We start from the raw sequence: 21152 nt of genomic DNA on the forward strand, positions 1-21152 counted from the left end.
TTTTGGTCTTTTTGAGCTAGGGTCTCACTATGCAGTTCAGGCTGGCCTTGAGCTCACTTTGTAGCTGAGGCTGGTCTCCAACTCACAAGGATCCTCCTGCCTCAGCCTCAGGAGAGCAGGGATTATAGGCGTGTGCCACCACTCCTGGCTCCCCTTCTCTTTATTTTTTATTTACTTTTTTTGGTTTTTCTCCAGTACCAGGAACAGAACTCACTACCTTGAGCTTGCCAGGCAGGCGCTTTGCCGCTGAGCTAAATCCCCAGCCCCTCCCCCTCTCTTTAAAAACTATTTAGTAAGTACTTTTCTACTATTCCTGCTCTGCCATTATTTTCCCTACATGCTCTAGATAGACTTACATGAACTGACGGTTTTCACCATCAGCATACATATGTGGTTAACTGTGTCAGTATTTCACAAATAAAAACACTGCTTCTGTCTATTCAAATTTAAGTGCTATACTGCAAGTATATCCTCTCAGTCCAGTATATGAAACGCTGCTTGGGAGTCCAGTGGTGCCCACACTGGCCTTACCCGAGGCTCTACACTGTAGCTATTCACAAGTAAGGGGTCACTCTGCCGATTGTCTCCTGCGCTTCATAAGATCAGTCTGACTCACTATTTAATTGAATATGTCAGTTTACTACTTGTGCTCTTTTGTTTATGTTTTATAATTCAATATTAGTTATAGAGACTCAAAAGGCAACTCAGGTTTACTCCTTTTTCCCTTGATATCACACTATATGTTGAGCATTTCCGTCCAGTATTTCAAGTAGATAAGTCCCGTTTGAAAATGCATCGTGGGCCTTTTTATGTCGTCCCCTTTCTCGTTCCGCTTGTTTCTACTACATCACTTCCTTTCTTTGCACATCATTTTTGCCAGGCAATGCTACTGAGCAGTGCAACAATAATGAGGAAAAATTGCAGTTCTGAATACTGAAAAAATACAACAACCCTATCTTGCTGTATCAAGAAATTAAGGACTTTATTCTCCAAATGTGATCATACCCGTGACTCCCTCTAATCTATCAGCTACACTCGTAGGAACTTTATTGTTTCTCCTGAGGACTACAGCACTGTGACATAATGGGAAAACCCATTAAATTAGAATTAGGCATCCTCAGCTAAAATTTTGGCTTAGTCACCAAAAAGTCACAGTGCTAGCCTGGGTAGTTGGTTAGTTCCTCGATCCAAGGTGGAAGTGACAATGCTCATCTTAAAAATTGCTGAAAATTGTATATGTTAAATGAGAATATTTGGATAAATAATTCAGGTCCTCAAAAAGTCACTACATGTCACATTTATAAAAATAGTTTACCTAAAGCTTCAAAATTAATTCAATATCACATTGTAACCTAGTCTCAATATCATTGATTGCATGAAGATCATTTAATAATTTATCATTTTCAGTGACTTCCAATTCTCTAAAATCATCTCAACCCACTCATCCATGATTTTCATCCTCGATAGCATGTTCTCTTTTTCTCGTCCCCTCTTTCTTCTCTCTGTGTCTGTCTCTGTCTCTGCTCTGCCTCAAACAGACCTTGGGAATGAAATGAAGAATAAGGGAAGTATTCCTTGCCTAGATGGAAAGATGACTGGGGTGACAACTTTGTGTAAAAAGATTTCAACAGAAATCCTCGTCTCTAAAAAAGAAGAAAAGACAGTGATTCAGAAAGAAAAAGAAAAATTGAAAGAAGACCTCCCTAGCTGTTAAATGGGGCAGCAGGAGTAACATAAATGGTCAATGGGCCAAGATTAAAAAATCAAATATTCTTTCAAATGCCTTGTGGAAGCCACTTGAGGGCTTTCATTTGCAGAGTGAAATAATCTAATCTACATCTCAAGGACATTGCTATCTTGCTAACAGTTGGGGATTAGCTAACAGGACAAAAAGACCCACCTGAGATAGTGTTGGTTGGAAAAGAATCAGCATGGTCAGGCCTTGACCTTGAACCGCTGAACCGCTGAAGGTAATTTAAGAAACTTCCCGTGGAAAGGGGAGGCAGCCACAGAATTAGAGAGGGAGAATGAGGCACTCCTTTGTTTCTGACCAAAGTAACTTCTTAGAGAAAGTAGGACTATGCAGAGGAAGCTGCCTAAGGTGAGTTTGAGATAGAAATATAGATACAGTTCCGGAAATTTGGAGATAGAGAAAAAGTGAGTTGAATGGAATTTAATTAAGTGTCCTTTTGTTCAATTTTAATTGGGAAAAAATTTGACAAGTCCTTAGAGAACTGTGAAGGAATACAGATGGATTTTAATGTGTTGCAAATGTAGATTCTCAACAAAGTGGAATTAAATTTGCTTATAACAGATATTTTGAATAGCCTCTGATAGACCTACTCATCATACAAGTAATGCTAGGACTTAAATATAGCACTGACAGAACAAAAATAATTTTACTTGTCCCTCTAAATCATCACAAGTACCATTTTAACATATTTAAGATGCACTAAATGAGGAGGTCGAGCCTACATTTAGAACTGTCTTTGGTACATATAATTTTCACCTGTGATTAAATAGTAACAAGCTCAGCTTCACAAATGAAAGTGAGTTTTAGAAAAATATAAAATGAAATTATTTTAATGTGTTGACATGGAGGGTTTTTTACATAATCTTTTTGTTTTCAGTAAGATTGCCTAGAGTTTTTATTTTATTTTATTTTATTTTATTTTATTTCCCGTACCAGAAATTGAACTCACAACCTTGTACTTGCCAGGCAGGCACTGTGCCGCTGAACTAAATCCCCAGCCCCAAGATTGCTTAAAGTTAACTGAAGTCTCTGTCACCATAGGATAATGGTTATTCTGGGAGAAAGCCAGCAATGTATAGTAATACAAAAAAAAAAAAAAAATCAAATGAACAAGACATAAAATCCAAGATATTAATTTCTGTACTAGCTAATAAACAAAGCAAGTAAAAATAATGATACATAAAAATCAGAAATAATAAATAATTATGAGAGTAACTGAAACAACATTTATAAATCTATATAATTAGGTATGAAAAATTGGATTTATTTCTCCTTTCCAAAATAATGTACCATGTTTCAATTTAAAAATACTAATGTAAGCACTTGCAAACTGTCTTTTGCACAGTATCATTGAAGGCTGCAGAGAAGCAAAAGGCATCAGAATGGAAAGACCACAGACAGGACATGAGTCTGTTCATGGCTACACCCTAACATGAGAAATTGGTTTGGTTCTTTAATACTCAGGATTTTTATATCCTAAAGGAAAAAGCAGCCGTATAATCAGCTTGAAAAAAACTTATTTGAAAGTACTTGGTGCAGTGCTAAATACACAGTAAATATTTTGAAAAATCTTTGTGTTATTATTTTCAATTTTCTATTATTAGTTCAAGCAGTTTGTCATACTTTTGTAATCTTTTAAGGACTGCAGTGAAATTATATTTATAGTGCAGGTGTCATCTCTGATATAAATGAAAAATGAAAGGAATATATCAATTTTGATCATCATCAACATATAAACGGTATCTGTGGCCATGCATCTTCTGAGTTACGTTCATTTCCAGGATAATTCTTTTTATTTATTTATTTTTTTTTTTGGTACCGGGAATCAAACTCAGGACCTTATGCTTCCCAGGCAGCCGCTTGCGGCACTGAGCTATGTCCCCAGCCCTTCCAGGATAATTCTAATAAAAATCTCCTGGACCTAGAAATTAAATTGCATGATATTATGATATGCAAACATTAAAAAGCACTGAAGGCATCACAGCCATTTTGGAACTTAGTGAATGATCATTTGGCAATTGAGCTCTAGTAACTCTCCGAATATAGTTTTTAATTACATATGGGATGACATTTAAATTCTGTAGTATGGCATTCATGGTCTTTCATAATCTGATGTGAAGTAGTTTCTTTGTTCCAGTTGGTTTCAATTATAACTCTATACTCTATATCAATAGGAGATATTTCTGCATAATTGCTAATAGGTCATGCTATGACTTCTCACATCCCTAATTCTTTGATGATGCAATTATTCTACTTTCAAATATTCAATTCACTTTTCCTCAGGTAAACCTACTTCCTTCTCAGGAACTATTACAAGCTCATCTAATTTCTGAAATTATTATATATTAATATCTCCAGTACAATTAATTTTATTGATACACTTATCATAGTACAATGTACTCAATGGAATTATACCTAAATGGATAGAGGACTGACATTCTCAAAGATTAAATATCTTGAAAGCAAAGAGTGGCACACACGAATGCGTGAGCAAGGGGCACTGAACTAATTTATTCAGATATTAACTAATGGTAATGTGACCTGGCTCTGAGCAGTTGTCACAATGTAACTCCATGAGTCAACAAAATGTGTGATTTATGTGCACTTAAAATTCAACCTCTACTCTGTTGTTTTCTAACAACATAAGGTGATGCTTACAGACAGCGTGAAGTTGTTCTGCACACAGTTAAACTTCCTAAAGATTTCCCACTGCTCTTTAAGTCTTAGAACAATGTTCAGTTGAAGTAGTGAAAGGTCAGCTGTCTATATAAAGAATACTACAACAAAGGTAGTGATTAAAATTAGGAAAGAAATGACTCAGGCTAAAGACAAAACAATTCAATTTCATCCTTCATATTGAATTTCAAAATCTCAGCGAGAAAACATAACCTACAGCAGACAAATCAACTTCTGTAACATATATATATATATGTTATATTCTGTAACATATATATATATATGTTGCAAACAAATAAACAACTATATATATATAACCTTATATAACTATATATATAACTATAAGTTATATATAACTATATATATAACTTATAGTTATATATATATATAATATATATAACTATATAACTATATATAACTATATAACTATACTATATAGTTATATATATATATATATATATATATATATAACTATATAGTTATATATATAGTTGTTGTTTATTTGTTTGCTTCCAAAATAAGCCCTGTATCAGAAAGGGGTCATATTTGTTCTTAGACTGAAAATATTTAAAGTGCTTTTAAAAATGTTGGGCATGGTGGCCCTTGCCTGTAATCTCAGCACTAGGGAGACTGAGGCAGGAGGATCGCAACAAGATTAAAACCACCCTGGATTCTATAGCAAGACCTTGTCTCAGACAAATAAACAAAATCCTGTTATCTGATTAAACTTTGCCAAGGTTACATTTTAGCTCCTCAAGGTAAAGGTTTATCATATTAAAACTATTGCATGAGTGGCAGATTAAGTAAGTCTACATATTCCCAGTCCATAAGTTTAAAATTAAAAAACAACTGATAAAAATTGTTGAATGGACATAGGATATTCCCATTGTTTATCTGTCCCATTTAGTATAAATATTCATCCTTTTCCTATAAGGTTATTAGTGTGTTTGATTTTGGACACTGCCACAGATTCTAGTCAAGATACTATATGTTGCACTAGCCCATCACCTTTCTAATATCTGAAAAATTCTTAATTCTGAAAAATACCCTATTCTAAAAATTTTAGGCCTACATATCAGAACAGTAGCTTTTAAAACTTACTGACCAATCCTTTCAGTTCCTTCTTCCTGTTCATTATTTCTAATTATAGGAGATTCTTACTTACTCCTCAATATTTAAATTTTTTTTATATCTGATAATTGTGTGCGCTCTTCAACCTCTTTTTTCCATAAAAGTAAAGCCCTGTTATTCCATTAAGTCCTAACCCAAATTTAATCTCATATGAACTCTGTATTAACCAAGAATCAGTATCCTATCCCTTTTAAAAAGCCTCACACTCCTCTGTTTAACCTTAAATAGCATTATATTATTCTCTGCTCTAGGTTTAACATTTGTCTTCATCACTACACTACAAATTCCTTAAATATTGTTTTCATGGTTCCTGAGAGGATTTGTAAGGTAACTGCATTCTTGTCAGAATGTAGGCTTCATGTGAAAGGGAATGTTTGCTTCACTTACTGCTCCACCCTTCCCACTTGGAAGGTGCCTGGCATACACCCAAAATTTAGTAAAGAGTTTTTGAAGATACAAAGTATTTGTTGCTAGGTTCAACATACCAGCTCAGGTGGTACTATATATATCATCAATATTATACACAGAATTAGTTAAAAATTCAAAACCTACTGCTCTAAATGAATGTTTCTTTCTTCCAAATAGTGAGGTTACTAAGTTACACAGTTATGCTGGTGATTCCAGATCACACATTTGGAAATGGTCTCAGACTGAGTCTGAACTACAATCAACTCAGTATCATTTTGTTTTAGACAAAAACAGTATTATTCAAATAATATATTGATGCATTTGGTATCAGTTGTATTTGGCTGACAATAAAATCTAAATCCTCTGAGCTTCATTCAACTGACTCTGGTAGAAGTCTCCAGATTGGGGGTTTACACATAATATACAGAGTATTTTCATGATGAGTTGAACTGTTTTGAACTCTTCCTATTCCCAGCTTCTTCTTTTTTTTTTTTTTTTTTGTAGCCCAGGCTGGTCTTGAACTTGGAATGACCCTCCTGCCTCAGCCTCCCAAGCGCTGGTATTACAGGCGTTCGCCATCATGCCCGGCTTTCCTATTCCCAATTTCTAAACGCTGATTTCAATGTAGGATTCTATCCTGGTTCTTATTTCTTTCCTTCACATGTTCTTTCTCATCACTTATATTAAAATATAATTCTATTTCAATGGCTTCCAAATTTATGTGTCCTGACCTTTCTGATTGCCAAACTCATTGCCAGCTGCCTCTTGCAATAGTTCCGTATGGTGCCTCAGACAGGTCCAATTAGCATATCTAAATCTACCCTCTTCTTTTCACTACCCAAGTGCTTTCCCTGCAGTGGCTTCATCCTGTCTTTACCACATCAGTAAATTGAAGTGTTATCTATTCACAGTTTTAGAAATTACTCACAGTTAGAGAAATCAAGTGTTTTACTAGCTCACTGTTTTCTGAAGTTTCCTTCAAAGATCTGAAGTTGTTCTTTTTTTTGCTGTTGCTGTTGTTTTCTTAATACCTCTGAATGACAGTTGAAATGATCTATATTATTAGTTAACTCCAATACCAAAATAAATATTGATTTTTTAGAGAAAATTAACGTGTAAATACTGGAAAATTTTGGCTCTTATTTCATATATATATATGTCATTAAAAACTAAGCACATTCAATAATTAAAGTGATATTCTATTTATTTGAGTATCCAATTATTTTTCCCTTTATAATTCCTTTAGCCCCAAATTTCACATCAAGTAATAAGCAATTGATTATAACAACAGTAGCAACTGTAAGGTTTTAACTGCTTACTTTGTTCATGCCTGCTACCTCCTTACTATTTTGGGCCTCATCTTTCCCCATCCAGGACTACTTCCTCAGATTCCTAATTGTGTCTCTGTTCCCCTTTGCTTTGTCAGAAAATCAGCTCTTTCCAGGGAAGGTTCGAGCTGCTGCCTTCTGAAAGTTTCCAGTGATTCTCTAAAGGCTTCAGCACTGCTGCACTTCCAGCTGCCTCCCCAGTCACATCTGCCATTGCCCATCTCTTCTCACACATCGCTGTTCATCTCCCCCGACAGGAACCCGCCACACACTGCTTGATTTCATCTGTGCTTCTGTGAGTGTCCTGCATCCTCCCTTCTCCAGCCTCATTTTGCCAAGTGAACAGAAGGATCTGCTCAGACGTCTCCTACTCAAAAATCTTCAGGTCCTTTACCCTGGAGTGGGTTTGCAGTTTACTGACTGCATCATTCCTGTGGACGTATGTCTCACTGCAATGACTTCAGAGTTTATATGTTAATTTCCTTCACAACACTTATATCCATGGCACAGTGGTTTATTAAAAGAATGAAGGATAAAGATATGAATGAAAATATCTCCCATAATGACCATTGCTAAGGTCATTAGGGTATCAAGGACCAAAAGTCAGAAGAAGTGTAAATATCATGCACAGCTTGAAGAAATGTATACAAACCTACTACTGGTGTTAAATAACACAGTAGTGCCAATAAATTCATCTGGGATGATACATTTTATTGTCCTTTTGAATCTTTTATTCAATATATATTATAGAATAATGAATCAGGTTCTCAAACATGGCTGTTTATAATTTTAAGTTCATATGGAAATAAAATATGCTGTATAAATCTGATGTCCCAGTTGCAAATGTTAGAACCTCATATGCTTCTTAGAGGAATAGCATGTTAGGAGGAAAGAGCTCTAGACAGGAAAAAGTATAAATCTAGGACAAATATTACCTATGCCATTCACTTGACAAGTATGAATCTTGCCTATTTTCTTACCTATAAAATGGAGGAGTTGTAGTTCAATATTAATTCTTACCTAATATTTTATAATATGGCTTTCCAAAGAAGAGAAAGCATCTAATTTTGGAATATGCTACCAAAGTAAAATAGAAGAACATTTCTGGGGCAGAAGTTTTAGACTTATTAAAATTAAAAATAGGGCTGGGGATTTAGCTCAGTGGCACAGCACCTGCCTAGCAAGCACGAGGTTGTGAGTTCGATTCCTGGTACTGGAAAAACAAACAAACAAACAAAAACCAAAAACTAAAATTAAAAATAACAAAAATGATTCATACAGATAAGCTGAGAATTATTCTGAATTTCATAGTTTACAGGCATAGCTTTAGCTTCATAAAATTAGTTATAATGTTTATAAATGATTTTATTTAAAAAACTGTCATAAAATTCTATAAAATAAATATGATTCTAGGGTTGTATTGGGATATTTGAGAGGTACAATAATCCTAAGGCAAGCCAGTGACCCTCTGGGACTTTGGTAATTAATGTCCCAATATTTTTTTAATTGGAATGTTTAGCGAAAGTCACCACTACACTTGTTAAAGTCAGAGATTCTCAAAATTACATCGAGTCTATAGTAAATCATTCAACACTTGTTAAAAAGCTTTACAATGTACAACAAAAATGAGGGTGATAAAATCTCTATTTTCATGATACCAGCTGCCGGGTTCTGGAAGCAGATGTTCACACAGGAGAAAAATGTCATTGAAACTTTTAAAGTTAAGTGAACTGTGGGACAGTTGCAAAGTTTAATAAGAAAGATAACCTGAATCTGCTCACAATTTGGGAAACGCTTGAGCCAGTAAAATGTAAGAGAGGTGAATTACGGAAGTCCCAAAGACAGCACAGGAGTGAGAGACACTGACACAGAGGTGCTGTGTGATAAGTACCGTGCGGTAGTGCCCTGCAGGGCTGGAGAATAGTAGGAAATCTTGGCAAATAATACAATTTCTTTAATGGCACTTATGTGAATTATAAAGAAGCAATGCCTTTAAAGATTTGTAAATGATTTTTGACATTAAATATTCAGCAGTTCTTTCTCATTCCCCATATATGACAATAATTTTCAATCTCCTTCCTAAGACAAATTCATTATTAATGGTTTATAACAGCATTTCTTTTACAAATTATGACCCGATACTGGCAGACAGCTGCTAAGAGAATGGATGCAGGCATCATCTCCTTGTTTCGGCTTACATAGAAGTGGAGTTGCTATTGCCTGCAGAGGAAAGTGTCTGGGGAAAGGGATGGCTTGACTGAAAGAACCAGAGTTTAGTAACCGTAAGAAAGAACAGAACACAGACTGGGAACTTGAGAATATAGACATGCTCGCCTGGCTGCTGTGCTGCATTCGTTCCAGAGAAAATTGGAAAGTAGGGCAAGTGTGTAGCTCCGTAGCCCCCTCTCCAATCTAATCGTGTGGTTCTACACTTACTCAGCTGGTCAAGAGACTCATCTCTTCTTCCCTATTTCTCGAATAGCTTTCTTCATTAGAATCTTCTTGGTAAGGTATAGGTACTAGGAAAGCTGATTAAATTATTTTTGTTATGGATATAATTAGAAATATGGTGACATTACAGTCTTTGTCCAGTGAATTACAGAAGGAGAGTTGGAGGAATGAGGCTCAGTCTTGAACAAACTTTGGAATCATAAAAGAAGACTGTGGCCACTTAAACTAAGCTTCACCTATTTTGATCTGCAGCCACAGCAAAGGTCAAATGGCAATTAAAAACAAAAGAAATAAATAGCCAACAATAACAAAATACAATTAGCTTTATGTTTCTCTAGTTTTCTAAAATGTCCTGTAGGGAGAGGGAACACAATTTTTAAGGATGTCTTTTAGCTTTAAAATTGAAATGAATTATAGCAAACCGAGTTTATTATTATTACTAATTATTATTATTATTATTCACAGAATTTCATGGATTTTAAAAATGGGTTTAATGAGAGATTCCACTGTGAAGCGTTTTTAACCTAAAATGTAATTTAAGAAGTCAAATCTAGAATCTTAAAGAAGTCAAAAGGTGAGTATTTTGAAGGGTAATAAGTAAGTTAGCTTCAAACATACTTAAAGCGTTTTATTATTTATAAACCATATGTGGATGTTACTTGTAAAAATTCCAGAATGTTTTTTGTTAGTTTGATGGAAGCCAGTTTTTCTGATTCTATAATGCAAATCAGCAAAATAAGAGCAAATGTATTTTGAATAATCATCTGTGTCATTTTAATAAAGAGGCATTATTAGGCATACATATATTTTACTTTTGCATAGTAAATAGTGTCCTATTCAACTTTCAATACCTTTGGATTCTTTTATCTATCTGTCTCACTATCTCTCTATCTATGTATTTATCTAGCTATGTATCTGTCTATCTATCTACCCATCCATCATCTAACTACCTATCATAATATTTGATAAAGGAGAAGGAAACCTAGGAAAAATCTATTTAGTACAGAAACAGAGCACAAAAATAAAATCAAACAGAAAGAAACCAAGTATACTCTTAGAGATTTTTTTCACCTCATGAGAAGAAGCTAAAATAACCTCTTTCTTCTAGAGGGATCATTAAAAAGACCCTTAAAGCCATCTTCGGCTCCAGTGCACTCCCTCACACCTCCAATTAGCTGCTGAATCCTTTCTAATATTTTTACGAAAATGATAGGGCATACAAACTAGTGCCACATACTTGGAATTATTAAGCTGATGATAGCAAAAATACACAAAAATCACAAATACAACAAGTGCTAAAAAAGTTAACTCCATCAAAGAGGAGAAAAAAGTAACATTTCAAATGATGAAAAATATTTGTAAAGGTCTAACATAGAAGGTCCTGAAGAAAAACTACCACCAGCAATGAACGTACCATTTTTAAAAATGAAGATTATTTTTTAATTCATTTTAATTTCTAAATTTAAAATTTTCAACTTAGAAATAAAATATTTTTCTACAGTGAGATCACTTAAATAGGCCAAAATCCAAATAAACTAATATCAAAATGTAAACTATATTTTGCTGCTGATTTTTTGTGCTCCTGCTTTGTAACTGAAATTTGTATGAGGCATAACAACAAAATTTAGTAAGAGAAGGCAGTAAACAGTTTTCTGTCCTTTAGCTCATGTTTTCTTCCCCCAAAGGATATTTAATTTTCAAAAGAGATTTCTGAAACTATTAAAAGGTACGATGTGATATTTGATATCTACATGAGATAATTATGAAGATATAACTATCATTATCCTGCATTACTAAAGAAAGTTATTATTCAACTGTGTATATTGCAGTAAGTGTGACATCACCTGTCATGGTGATTTTAAATAAATTATCAGAGTGTATCGACCAAGACAGTAGCTGCATGCTTCTGCATGCTTCTTGTATTTACTTTAGAATAAATTGTTCTTCATAAGAAGAGTATAAAACATTGGTTGTAAGGGCAGAGTCTGAAGGGATTCATTTTTGTTGTTGTTTTATTGTTTATTTCTAATGCTGCCTTCAGTATTTATAACAGGAGAACATTTAAAACATACTTAAACTTATTAAGTGTGAGAGTAAACAGTACTTACCGCTGTGTGTGCTACGACAATAGCTAAAATGTTTTAAGTACTGAGCGAAGAAGAGTGAGCCATCAGTCTTTCAATCAATGCATATGAGCCCTTTTGATATTCTCCTCCCTGGTTTTTACATATGAGTTCAGGTTTTAGCTTCCTATTATCTTGTTATCTTGTTACAATGATAAATTAAATTGTAGATCGAAGCAAATTCTCTCATTTGAAAATAAAGAAGTATAAAAAGACATATGTTTTGCCCATATGAAAACCTAGGCTTAAGCTTCAATCTGCTATGCAGGTTAATATATTTCTAATAAGTTCCACCTTCATATAAGTAAGACAAAAATAGCATTTTTGATATTGCACGTTAAGTAAACTAATGTTGAAGTTTGTACTGTCTATAATAAGTAGTGAGAACTCAGTACGTTCTAGTCTTGTCTCTGAATCTACACAGGTACACAGAAAACCAAATACATTAATAGATAAAGACTGACAGGAAAGATAGATTATAAATGATGGAAAAGAACAAAGAGATGAGAATTACAAAGAAAAGTAGATACTAGAGACAGATGAAAGATCAGAAAGAAACCCTCAGAGAAAAAAAAAGTAATGTTGGATTACTTGAAAGCAGGACTCAAGTCAAATTTATTTTTCACATTCTTAAGAAATTCTTAAGTTTTTCTTACATGCTTAAAGCACTTAATAGATATTAAATAACTGAATAAATGAAATTAATGGATCAAGAAAAATATCTTTGCTCTTAAAAAACATTTTAAAATGAAAGCCAGTTTTTCTCTTCTGCATAATTATTAAATTATGTAAGTCTAATTTCTCACTCATAATAATTTCCAATGATTATAAATAAGGATGTGTGGAAAAGATTTGCTTTACAGCAGATATTTCTCTTGGCATTTTCATTCTTAGATTAACAATTATTTCACATGTAATAGTAATTGAAATACAGGCCAACTTGGGCTTCTAAGAATGATAGCCACCTTGTTAAGAATTTATTTTTGTTATCAAAATTGAATAGACAACTTTTTAGTATAACTCATATTTTCAGACATAATACACATAGGAGAGGTTTTTTTCCCTATAGGAGAAAATACATCAAATACACTCCTACCACATATGGTGTACAGTTAGTGGGTGAAAACGATTGGATTTCATGTGAAAAATAAGTATTTTGCTTTCCAGTTTGGGAAGTTTTATGTTTTATTAACAAAATTCCTTATGAAGATATGACAGTACATGCCAACCTCTTACTTACTATGTTCAGCTTTATGAATAGTAGCCAGTGAAATAACTATCAATCACTTTGTGCATCATACACATGATCTATACTCAGGTCTACCTCATGATCTATACTCAGGCATCAAAATTCAAGAACTTATTATGTAAAATGTATTTAAAAAGGTTCATATCTAAATAAAATATTATATGTAATAATATCACAGATTCACAACCCAACATGGACATTTCAGTCACTTCAAGTAAACATCCAATTTTACCTGGACAGTGAATATCAGCTAAACACTCAAATTGCCTCTATTAAAAATAATTTTAAAATTGTTATAGAGAAAGTTGTTCTAGAAAAATATAAGGAGAAAACTCATCAGATGGCACTTATTACTTCGAAAAAAAGGCTCTTTGCAAGGTCAATCTTAAAACAAATCTAGAAAAATTATATTCAGTACCTAAGTATTAATATATACATATATTTGTATAGTGTTTTGAATATATACAAATAAGTACATAATGTAAATATCTATAACTGTGGGAAAATATATGTCTGTATTGAAATTTTAACATGATTAAAAAAATTAATGACATAGTCTACGTATATAGAATAAGACAGATTGATTCAAAAACTTAATATGAATTATCAATCAATAGATTACTTAGAATCTATATTCAAGCAGTTTAAATGCAGTTTATCATTTAACATTACTGAAATGATAAATATTATATATACTTTAAAATGATTAAGATTTTGAGGACTAATACTTTATCGGTTAATCTAATGAGTCATAATTCTAAAATTTGATGTATGCAGTTGTCCTTTTCAATTTTACAATAGAACATAAAAGATCTTATTCATATTTGAAGACCTATGTATGAGTATCTTCATTCTCTTTGAATGTATAGCATTAGCAAATATTTCCTCATATCTGAAATAATCAATATATTGAAATTACTAGCAAAAGAAATAAAAAGCTGTATTAAAGAACTTGGAGATAGACATTGAAAAATATACATATTCATTAATTTGCATTTCCTTTTTTTATCTATCACTGTAAATAATATTTACAAAGATGCTATTTACTTTATATCTGTGAAGATTTGTAGAGAGGTCAAGTGGATAGAAAACTCTGACTCAGCCATTATTTGACCCATGAAAAAAATTTTTAAGCTAACATGCAAATTAAAGTAAACCAACATCGGTAAGAGATAAAATTGAAATCAAGTTTTCTTTCATTCAAAAATTGTTACATTTGCAATTTTAATATTGTAATTTGGTTCATTATAATGTACATATATTTGTAGTATATGCCATATTTCCCATGTTAGTGACCCTTAAAACAAGAGGGGCTAGGAAATACCCATGAAATAAGAACAGTCTAGTTTCTGGCCAAGTTCTCATTTTAAGAAATTTAAAGTCTGATATTCATGGCTTTCCTTTTTCAGTTGTGACTGTGATATTGAATAGTTGCTTTTTGTCTGGGGTAACTGTGGGAATTGCTGCTTCTCTGATATATTATCAATGGTCTCTTCCACCGTGATAAACTGCAAGTCTAGTACTAATAGGCTTATAATGATTGCTTAAGCTTTACACTTTGTAAGCATTGGAAGACTTCACTCACCTTGTTCAAGTGGTTGGCTTTTAGCTGAAGTAGTTTTCATCTTGAGTGCCTCCCTAACAGACATGTCACAGCAGGAGCCTTTGTTAGTGTCTTGGTCACTGTCAGCCTGATCACTGTCCCCGTGCCCACTGTCTCTCAGGCTGGCTCTTTCTGGGTCCTTAAATGTGGAGCTACTGAAATACACATAAGAAAAAAAAAAAGAAGAGAAAGTGTTGTCTCTACGAGTTTCAATCTGAAATGTAGCCTCTTGCAAAACAATTTTGACACGAATGCAAATGGAGAAGCTGAGAAAGTTATTTAATAGGCCTTACCTTTGAACAAACTGCTGCCTGCTGCCCATGTAATTGGGCTCTGCGGGAAAATTGTCTGTCTGTGAAAGAGAAGGAAAAAAATACGTATAGTTGTACACTGGACAAATCTCCTGCAGAGCAACAAGATTTCCTAGTGGAAAAATGATTAATAATTCAAAAATTCCCTTAATCTTCAGATTTGTACATTTTAATTAAATTGGAAATTGCTGACATGTAATTATGTACTCAGAACAATTAAATGATTCCGGTCCACAAATTACCTGTTAAAGTAAACAATGAGCCTGTCCTAACTGGCATTCTCTGTTAGCACCAGGATGGATAATACTGTCTGCAGAGTTTCACTACTTCTATATTAAGATTGAATATTTGTGGGAGGGGTGGGAAAATGATCTAATTTCTCCATATTAAAAGTGTGAATTATTTAATAATATTCATTTTTAAATATGATTACATCATCTTCAAGGATTTCATGGCCTTTTGATGTGATATCATTTAAAATCATCCACTCCTCAAGCAAAAAATACATGGCCTGTCCTGCAAATTTTGTGAGGAACAGATACAAGCCTGTCACATATGGTTGAATTCACCTCTGATTCACTATCAGCTGCACCCTGGCTATGGAAATTGTATTAAAACAGTCCAGTGGAAATAGGTATCTCTTCCTGATTCATTAAAACAAAGTAAAAGGAAAATAAAGGAGGAAAAGTTACTTAAATAACCAAGAGTAAAGACTGAGAAATCAGGCTCATCTTGTGGTTTTTACTGCTTCCAAACTGACGTGGAGGTCTGCCAAAAAGGACTGAATTCTCCTTGTGTCATGGAACAGAGTCTTTTGGGAGAAAGAGACTGGATCTTTCATCGATCTCCCTATACTGTACATTCATGCACGCTACTTCTTCATGCAGCTGACTCGGTGACAAAGCTTCTGCTGTTCTCTGCATCACTTCATATCACACCATTATGCTCTGAAGCAGTGACAGTTCGGACAAGACCCTCCAGCACACAAGTATCAGTGACACGGAGCATGTGACCCGTGGTGCAGAGGGTGCAAGGTAAGACTGAAGGTAGAGCTCTATGTGCTTTCTTTTAACAAGACCAATTTCAAAAGAGAATATTCTTTTTTATTTCAGCATAAAAATCTATTTGCCTGTGAACTATTACTTGGAAAAAGTTATGTGAAGAAAAATTACTTTAAGTATTATCTAAGTTTTCTTTTCTGGTAGCAGTTTGGGGGCAGAAAAAACTAACACAAATTTCTTAGTGCCCTTTTTTTTTTTTTTTTAAGTTTAAATGACTTTTACCAAACCACATGCAAAATGAAGATGAACAGGTGGATTCATGTCTCTCCTAATCATCTTTAACCAGTAGCTGGTAGAAAAGATTTTTCATTAACCTATTATACTAGTTTCTGGGTTCAGTGAACCATCTTAATTTTTCCTTTTATCATGACAAACTATCATCTTTTAGGGGTAAATTGACCTCCTACTAAAATCAATAGTGGGAATTTACACAGGCAAAAATATAACTCTATGGATTTAATACTAGTTTGTCTTTTGAACTGCTCAAAAACTTACTCAACCTAATAATGCTATCAGTTAAAGGCTAAGCCTATGTAGCTTAAAACACTTCATGAACAGAGAATCCTAGGTAGTGAGAAGAAAGCAAAAGGTAATGAAAAATGGAAACTAATTAGGAAGTATAACAATATTATAAATAGTCTTATGATTTTAACAGTTTTTCTTGGGGGAAGCCTCATAAAATGAGAAACCCTATTCAGTGAGACATAGGGAGGGAGTCTGGGGAAACTTTTCTTGTCCTAACAGAGCACCTATAAATGTTTGCATATTATTAGACTTCTAAATAGTTTCAACTAAATAAAAGATAAATGAAGGAATGAGATACTATTCAATGAAGAACTGGTGGAGACCATGTGCACATACATATGCATTCCAATATATGTATGTGTTTCTGTGTGCGTGTATCAGAATATTTGATGAGACTACAAAGGTATTGCTGCCCAATATTGTTTTAATTGGATGAAGAAAAACAAAAGAAGGGGGGCGGTGAGAGAAAGGATATGTATAGGGAAAGAAAGAAAAAAATAAAATCAAAAAGAAAAGCAAAAAAGAGAGAAAAGGAAATATATGAAAGAGGAGTAAGCATAGTGAAAGAAAGTAAAAAAATGAAAAAAAGCAAAGTTGATTTATGATCATATAATTTCAAAAAGTACAATTCTAAAAGTTTACAAGTTTATCAGTATCTGGCTATCAGAATTTACTAATAATGTCTGCATTCATCTATTAAAATATGTAGATAGGAATGTGAGAGATTGTGCAAATGTGTGGTTAGAATAATCAAATAGCTATTTGGCCCTTAACAAACATAAAAGTAATTCATTACAAAAACCACACAGAAGTGACATCTCCATTATGTAGGTAGGCTCCAAGGGTATCTTAAAACTAACTTAAAATAATCTTAATGTGAAATAACAGCATTTACATAGAAAAGTTAAAAAGGAAGGAAAATAAGCCATTTGTATTATAGCATTATTTTAGAAAAAGAATAACTTCTAGATATTTAAAAACCCTGTGTTCTCAAAATTGAGATTTAGCACAAACATGTAATTCTTTTAATTTAAGTCTTAGTAAAATGTGAGGGTACACACGTGTCATTTTAGGTCTCAGGAGAGTAACTAATATGCCTATTTGTAATTCTTGAAAACTATCCTCTTTAATACAAAATAATCACTCAAATGTCTTCTCCAACACAGTTTGGACACAATGACTTTTAACTGCTGTTTCAAGACTGTATCGTTTGTATCATAAGAAAATTTGTACCTTAAATTAATGTCTAGATGAACAAATGTTTTCAAATAGATATTTTAAAACTGTAGTGTGTAGTGATGTATTCCAGCTATTCAAATGTCATAAAAATGAGAAGAAAGTTGTCATGTAGAAATTGTTGTCACTGTTCATAAGCAAGGAGATCTTAACTAACGTAAAGATGACTGTGCACCAATGTTTCGTTGCAATTGTTCTTACTTTGCTTGTTAAAAATGTTAAAATTGAGTAACTTTTTTTGCATAAGACAAACAAAAAGGAAGTGACCAAACGCGTAAATTAAAGGTTTTCATGATATAATAGTTTGATTATTTGCTTTTGTACTTTTCTGTACTTGCACTCAGCTTATTATCTATAGTAAGAGAAAAATATTCAGAACTTTATCAGCAGTAATCAATAATGAACTAGACTTAAGGTATGCTGTCTTCTAAAACACGCCCATTCTAGGCTTATCCTGAAACAGAAATGATAATTTCAAAAACAAGTATCTCTGAGAAAGGTTAAAAGAAGTACATGATAAGACTGGAACTTAGAAAAGCTCCTAATTTATGAAAGTAAATTGATTTAATAGCCCACTTACATGCGGCTTAAGGTGAATACTTGAAAGCACCACAAAAAATGAAAAATGTTTTTACTATTAAAATTTTTAAATATAACAAACATTTAATAAAATGCAACAGCTCTCAATGGTGATAATTCTCAAGAAATGAAATAAGAAGAAAAATTCTATGAAGAATATCTCCAGGGGCCGGGTGTGGTGGCACACTCCTGGAATCCCAGCACTCAGGAGGTGAGGAAGGAGGATTGTTATGAGTTTGAGACCAGATTGGGCTATAATGTAAGCTCAAGACTAGACTGAACTGCATAGCAAGACCCTGTCTTAAAAAGAAAAAGAGAAAAAAAGAATATCTCCAAAAAACAAAGAAACAAACAAACAAAAAAACCTACACATAGCCTCATACTCAATGGCAAAGACTGGAAAATTTCCTCCTAGGTAAGAGGTCCAGCACCACCCCTCCTGTTCATCATTGCACTGAAAACCCTACCATGTTCAATAAGGCAAGAAAAATGAGCAAGGTGTATATGGTTAGAAACATTCACAGATAATGTAATTATATGTTCGAATACTATTTTATGTGAAATTAACAGGAATCCAAAGAAACGAAACTTTCTAGAATGAATGTATGTGTTAAGCATAGTTGCTACATTCAAGGCCATTCTAAAAACTTCATCATATTTCTAATTTCTAGAAGGACTATTAAAAAAGAAAACATCAGTGCAATTCATTCCCATTTTAATAAAAATTAAATGGTCAGTGAAAAAAATATGTATTTAAAAACTTGTATGGGATCTCTACACTGAACATTAGGAAAATGATCACATGAATTCTAAAAGTCATAAGCAAATAGAGAGCTATCTCATTGCAGTGGATTGGAAGACTCAACATAGTAATGATATTACTGTGCCCCCAAATAATCTATACCTATACTATAACTGCTTTCAAACTCGGAGCAGTATTATGTTTAAATAGAAACAAGATGATTCTTAATTTAATTTGCAAATGTAAAGAAAATATAATAGCAAAACCAATTTTGAGAAAGAATCAAAATATAGGAGTCACACTGCTCTAGGTTAAGGCTTACTACTATTAAAGGCCTGCTGAATAAGATATTGCCATATTGTAAAATAATGATCATATAGCTAAACCAGAGGTTGCTATTCAGAAGTAAACATACACAAAGGTAGACAGTTGATTTTTGACAAAGGTGCACAATCTAGTGGATAATTCAGTGGAAATGAACTGAGAATGTTTACACATGCACACATGTGTGTATACATACTTAAATGTGGATGACAGATATGGATGCAATGCACAAATCCATAATAATTTAGAAAGAAAATTAGCAGAAAGTCTTTGTGAACTTGTGTTAAGTAATGTGCAGATATGGTACAAAAGTGTGAATCACAGTGGGAAAAATAAATGTTAGCTGTGCAAAAGACACTGTTAAGATATTTAAATGTACATTGTAGACTTTAGGAATATTTAATAGTTTCACAAAATTCTGTGGAAATATAGAAAGAATTCTCAAAAGAAAACAGTAAAAAAGCAAAACACTTTACCATATAGAATGTGCTGATGGCATATGTGAAAAAAGGTTCAATTAGAAATTAGCAATTAGAAAAGCACTGATGATCACTACAACAAAGTATTATAATATACCCATTATACCAGATAACAGTGTAAAAATTAGTTTTTTGTTTGTTTGTTTGTTTTTTTCTCCAGTACTGGGAACCGAACTCACGACCTTGCGCTTGCCAGGCAGGCACTTTGCTGCTGAGCTAAATCCCTAGCCCCAACAGTGTAAAACTTAGTAATGCTAAGTGCTAATAACAATGTGGAACAACTAGAATTGTATACATCTATCTGACAATGAAAAACAGTACAACTATACTGGAAGACAATTACTTTCTCATAAAGTTAAACATAAGTGTATTATATGACCCCAACACTCTACAACTAGTGCTCTAATAAATGAACACTGTGTTCGCTGCACACACACACAAAACAATTGTGCAAGAACATTTACAAGAGCTTTCTTTGCCAAAAACTAGAGTCAGCCTACATCTTTCAGTGAGTGAATAAACAGACCATCATGCACATGTAAAAGGAAATACTAGTTAACAATAAAAATGAACTATTGATGCAACATGAGTGACTCACAAAAGTATTACACTGTGATAAAAGCCAGTCCCCCCTAAAAATACATACTGTCATTTCATTTGTAAGGTTTCTCAAAATGCAAAATAATTGTAACAAAGAACAGATCAGTATGATCAGTCATAAAAGGGAAGGAACAGTGTGACTGGAGAGAGCATAAGGAAAAATTTTGGGCTGACAGAACTGTTCAGTATCCTGCTTGATTCATGAAACTACACATTTATAAACATCCATAGAGTTATATACCCTTTCAATAGGTTCATTGTATTGTAAGTAAATTTTAAAAAATGATAGTACCTCAAATATATCTAATATATTTTCTGCTTATGCAAAGTAAGTATAGAAGTACAAATTCATTTATTGAATATTGACAATAAAGAATGTTTCTGAACTTTTTTTTTTAAATGAAACAAAGCCAACTTCTAAAACATACATAGAAAGGCCGTTTCATTTGGATAGTGTATAAACAGTGTAAGGATCTAAAGATCTATTTAATCCCACAAGCAACCCCAAGCAATAGTTGTGTAACATAGTCAACGGAAATGTGAATTATTTAACCCAACTTCCATTTCTCTTAA

The 21152-nt window shown here is 33.2% G+C and overlaps 1 protein-coding gene across 5 annotated transcripts in view; it reads right to left on the bottom strand.

Moving 5' to 3' along the window:
- Pcdh17 (protocadherin 17) overlaps positions 1-21152 on the bottom strand; it is a 91616-nt gene that overhangs the window by 43898 nt on the left and 26566 nt on the right. For 3 of the 5 annotated variants that reach the window (XM_013516718.1, XM_013516713.1, XM_013516708.1), the window contains exons 2-3: positions 15016-15074; positions 14705-14877 (exon numbers count right to left, since the gene is read on the bottom strand). In XM_013516718.1, coding sequence (XP_013372172.1) covers positions 14705-14877; positions 15016-15074 — 232 coding nt within the window. The remainder of the gene's footprint in view (positions 1-14704; positions 14878-15015; positions 15075-21152) is intronic. The other 2 variants (XM_013516720.1, XM_013516710.1) reach the window with 1 other exon arrangement.

The sequence above is a fragment of the Chinchilla lanigera genome, unplaced genomic scaffold (genome assembly GCF_000276665.1).
Source record: "Chinchilla lanigera isolate Chin_1 unplaced genomic scaffold, ChiLan1.0 scaffold00003, whole genome shotgun sequence".
In the NCBI taxonomy this organism is placed as follows: Eukaryota; Metazoa; Chordata; class Mammalia; order Rodentia; family Chinchillidae; genus Chinchilla; species Chinchilla lanigera.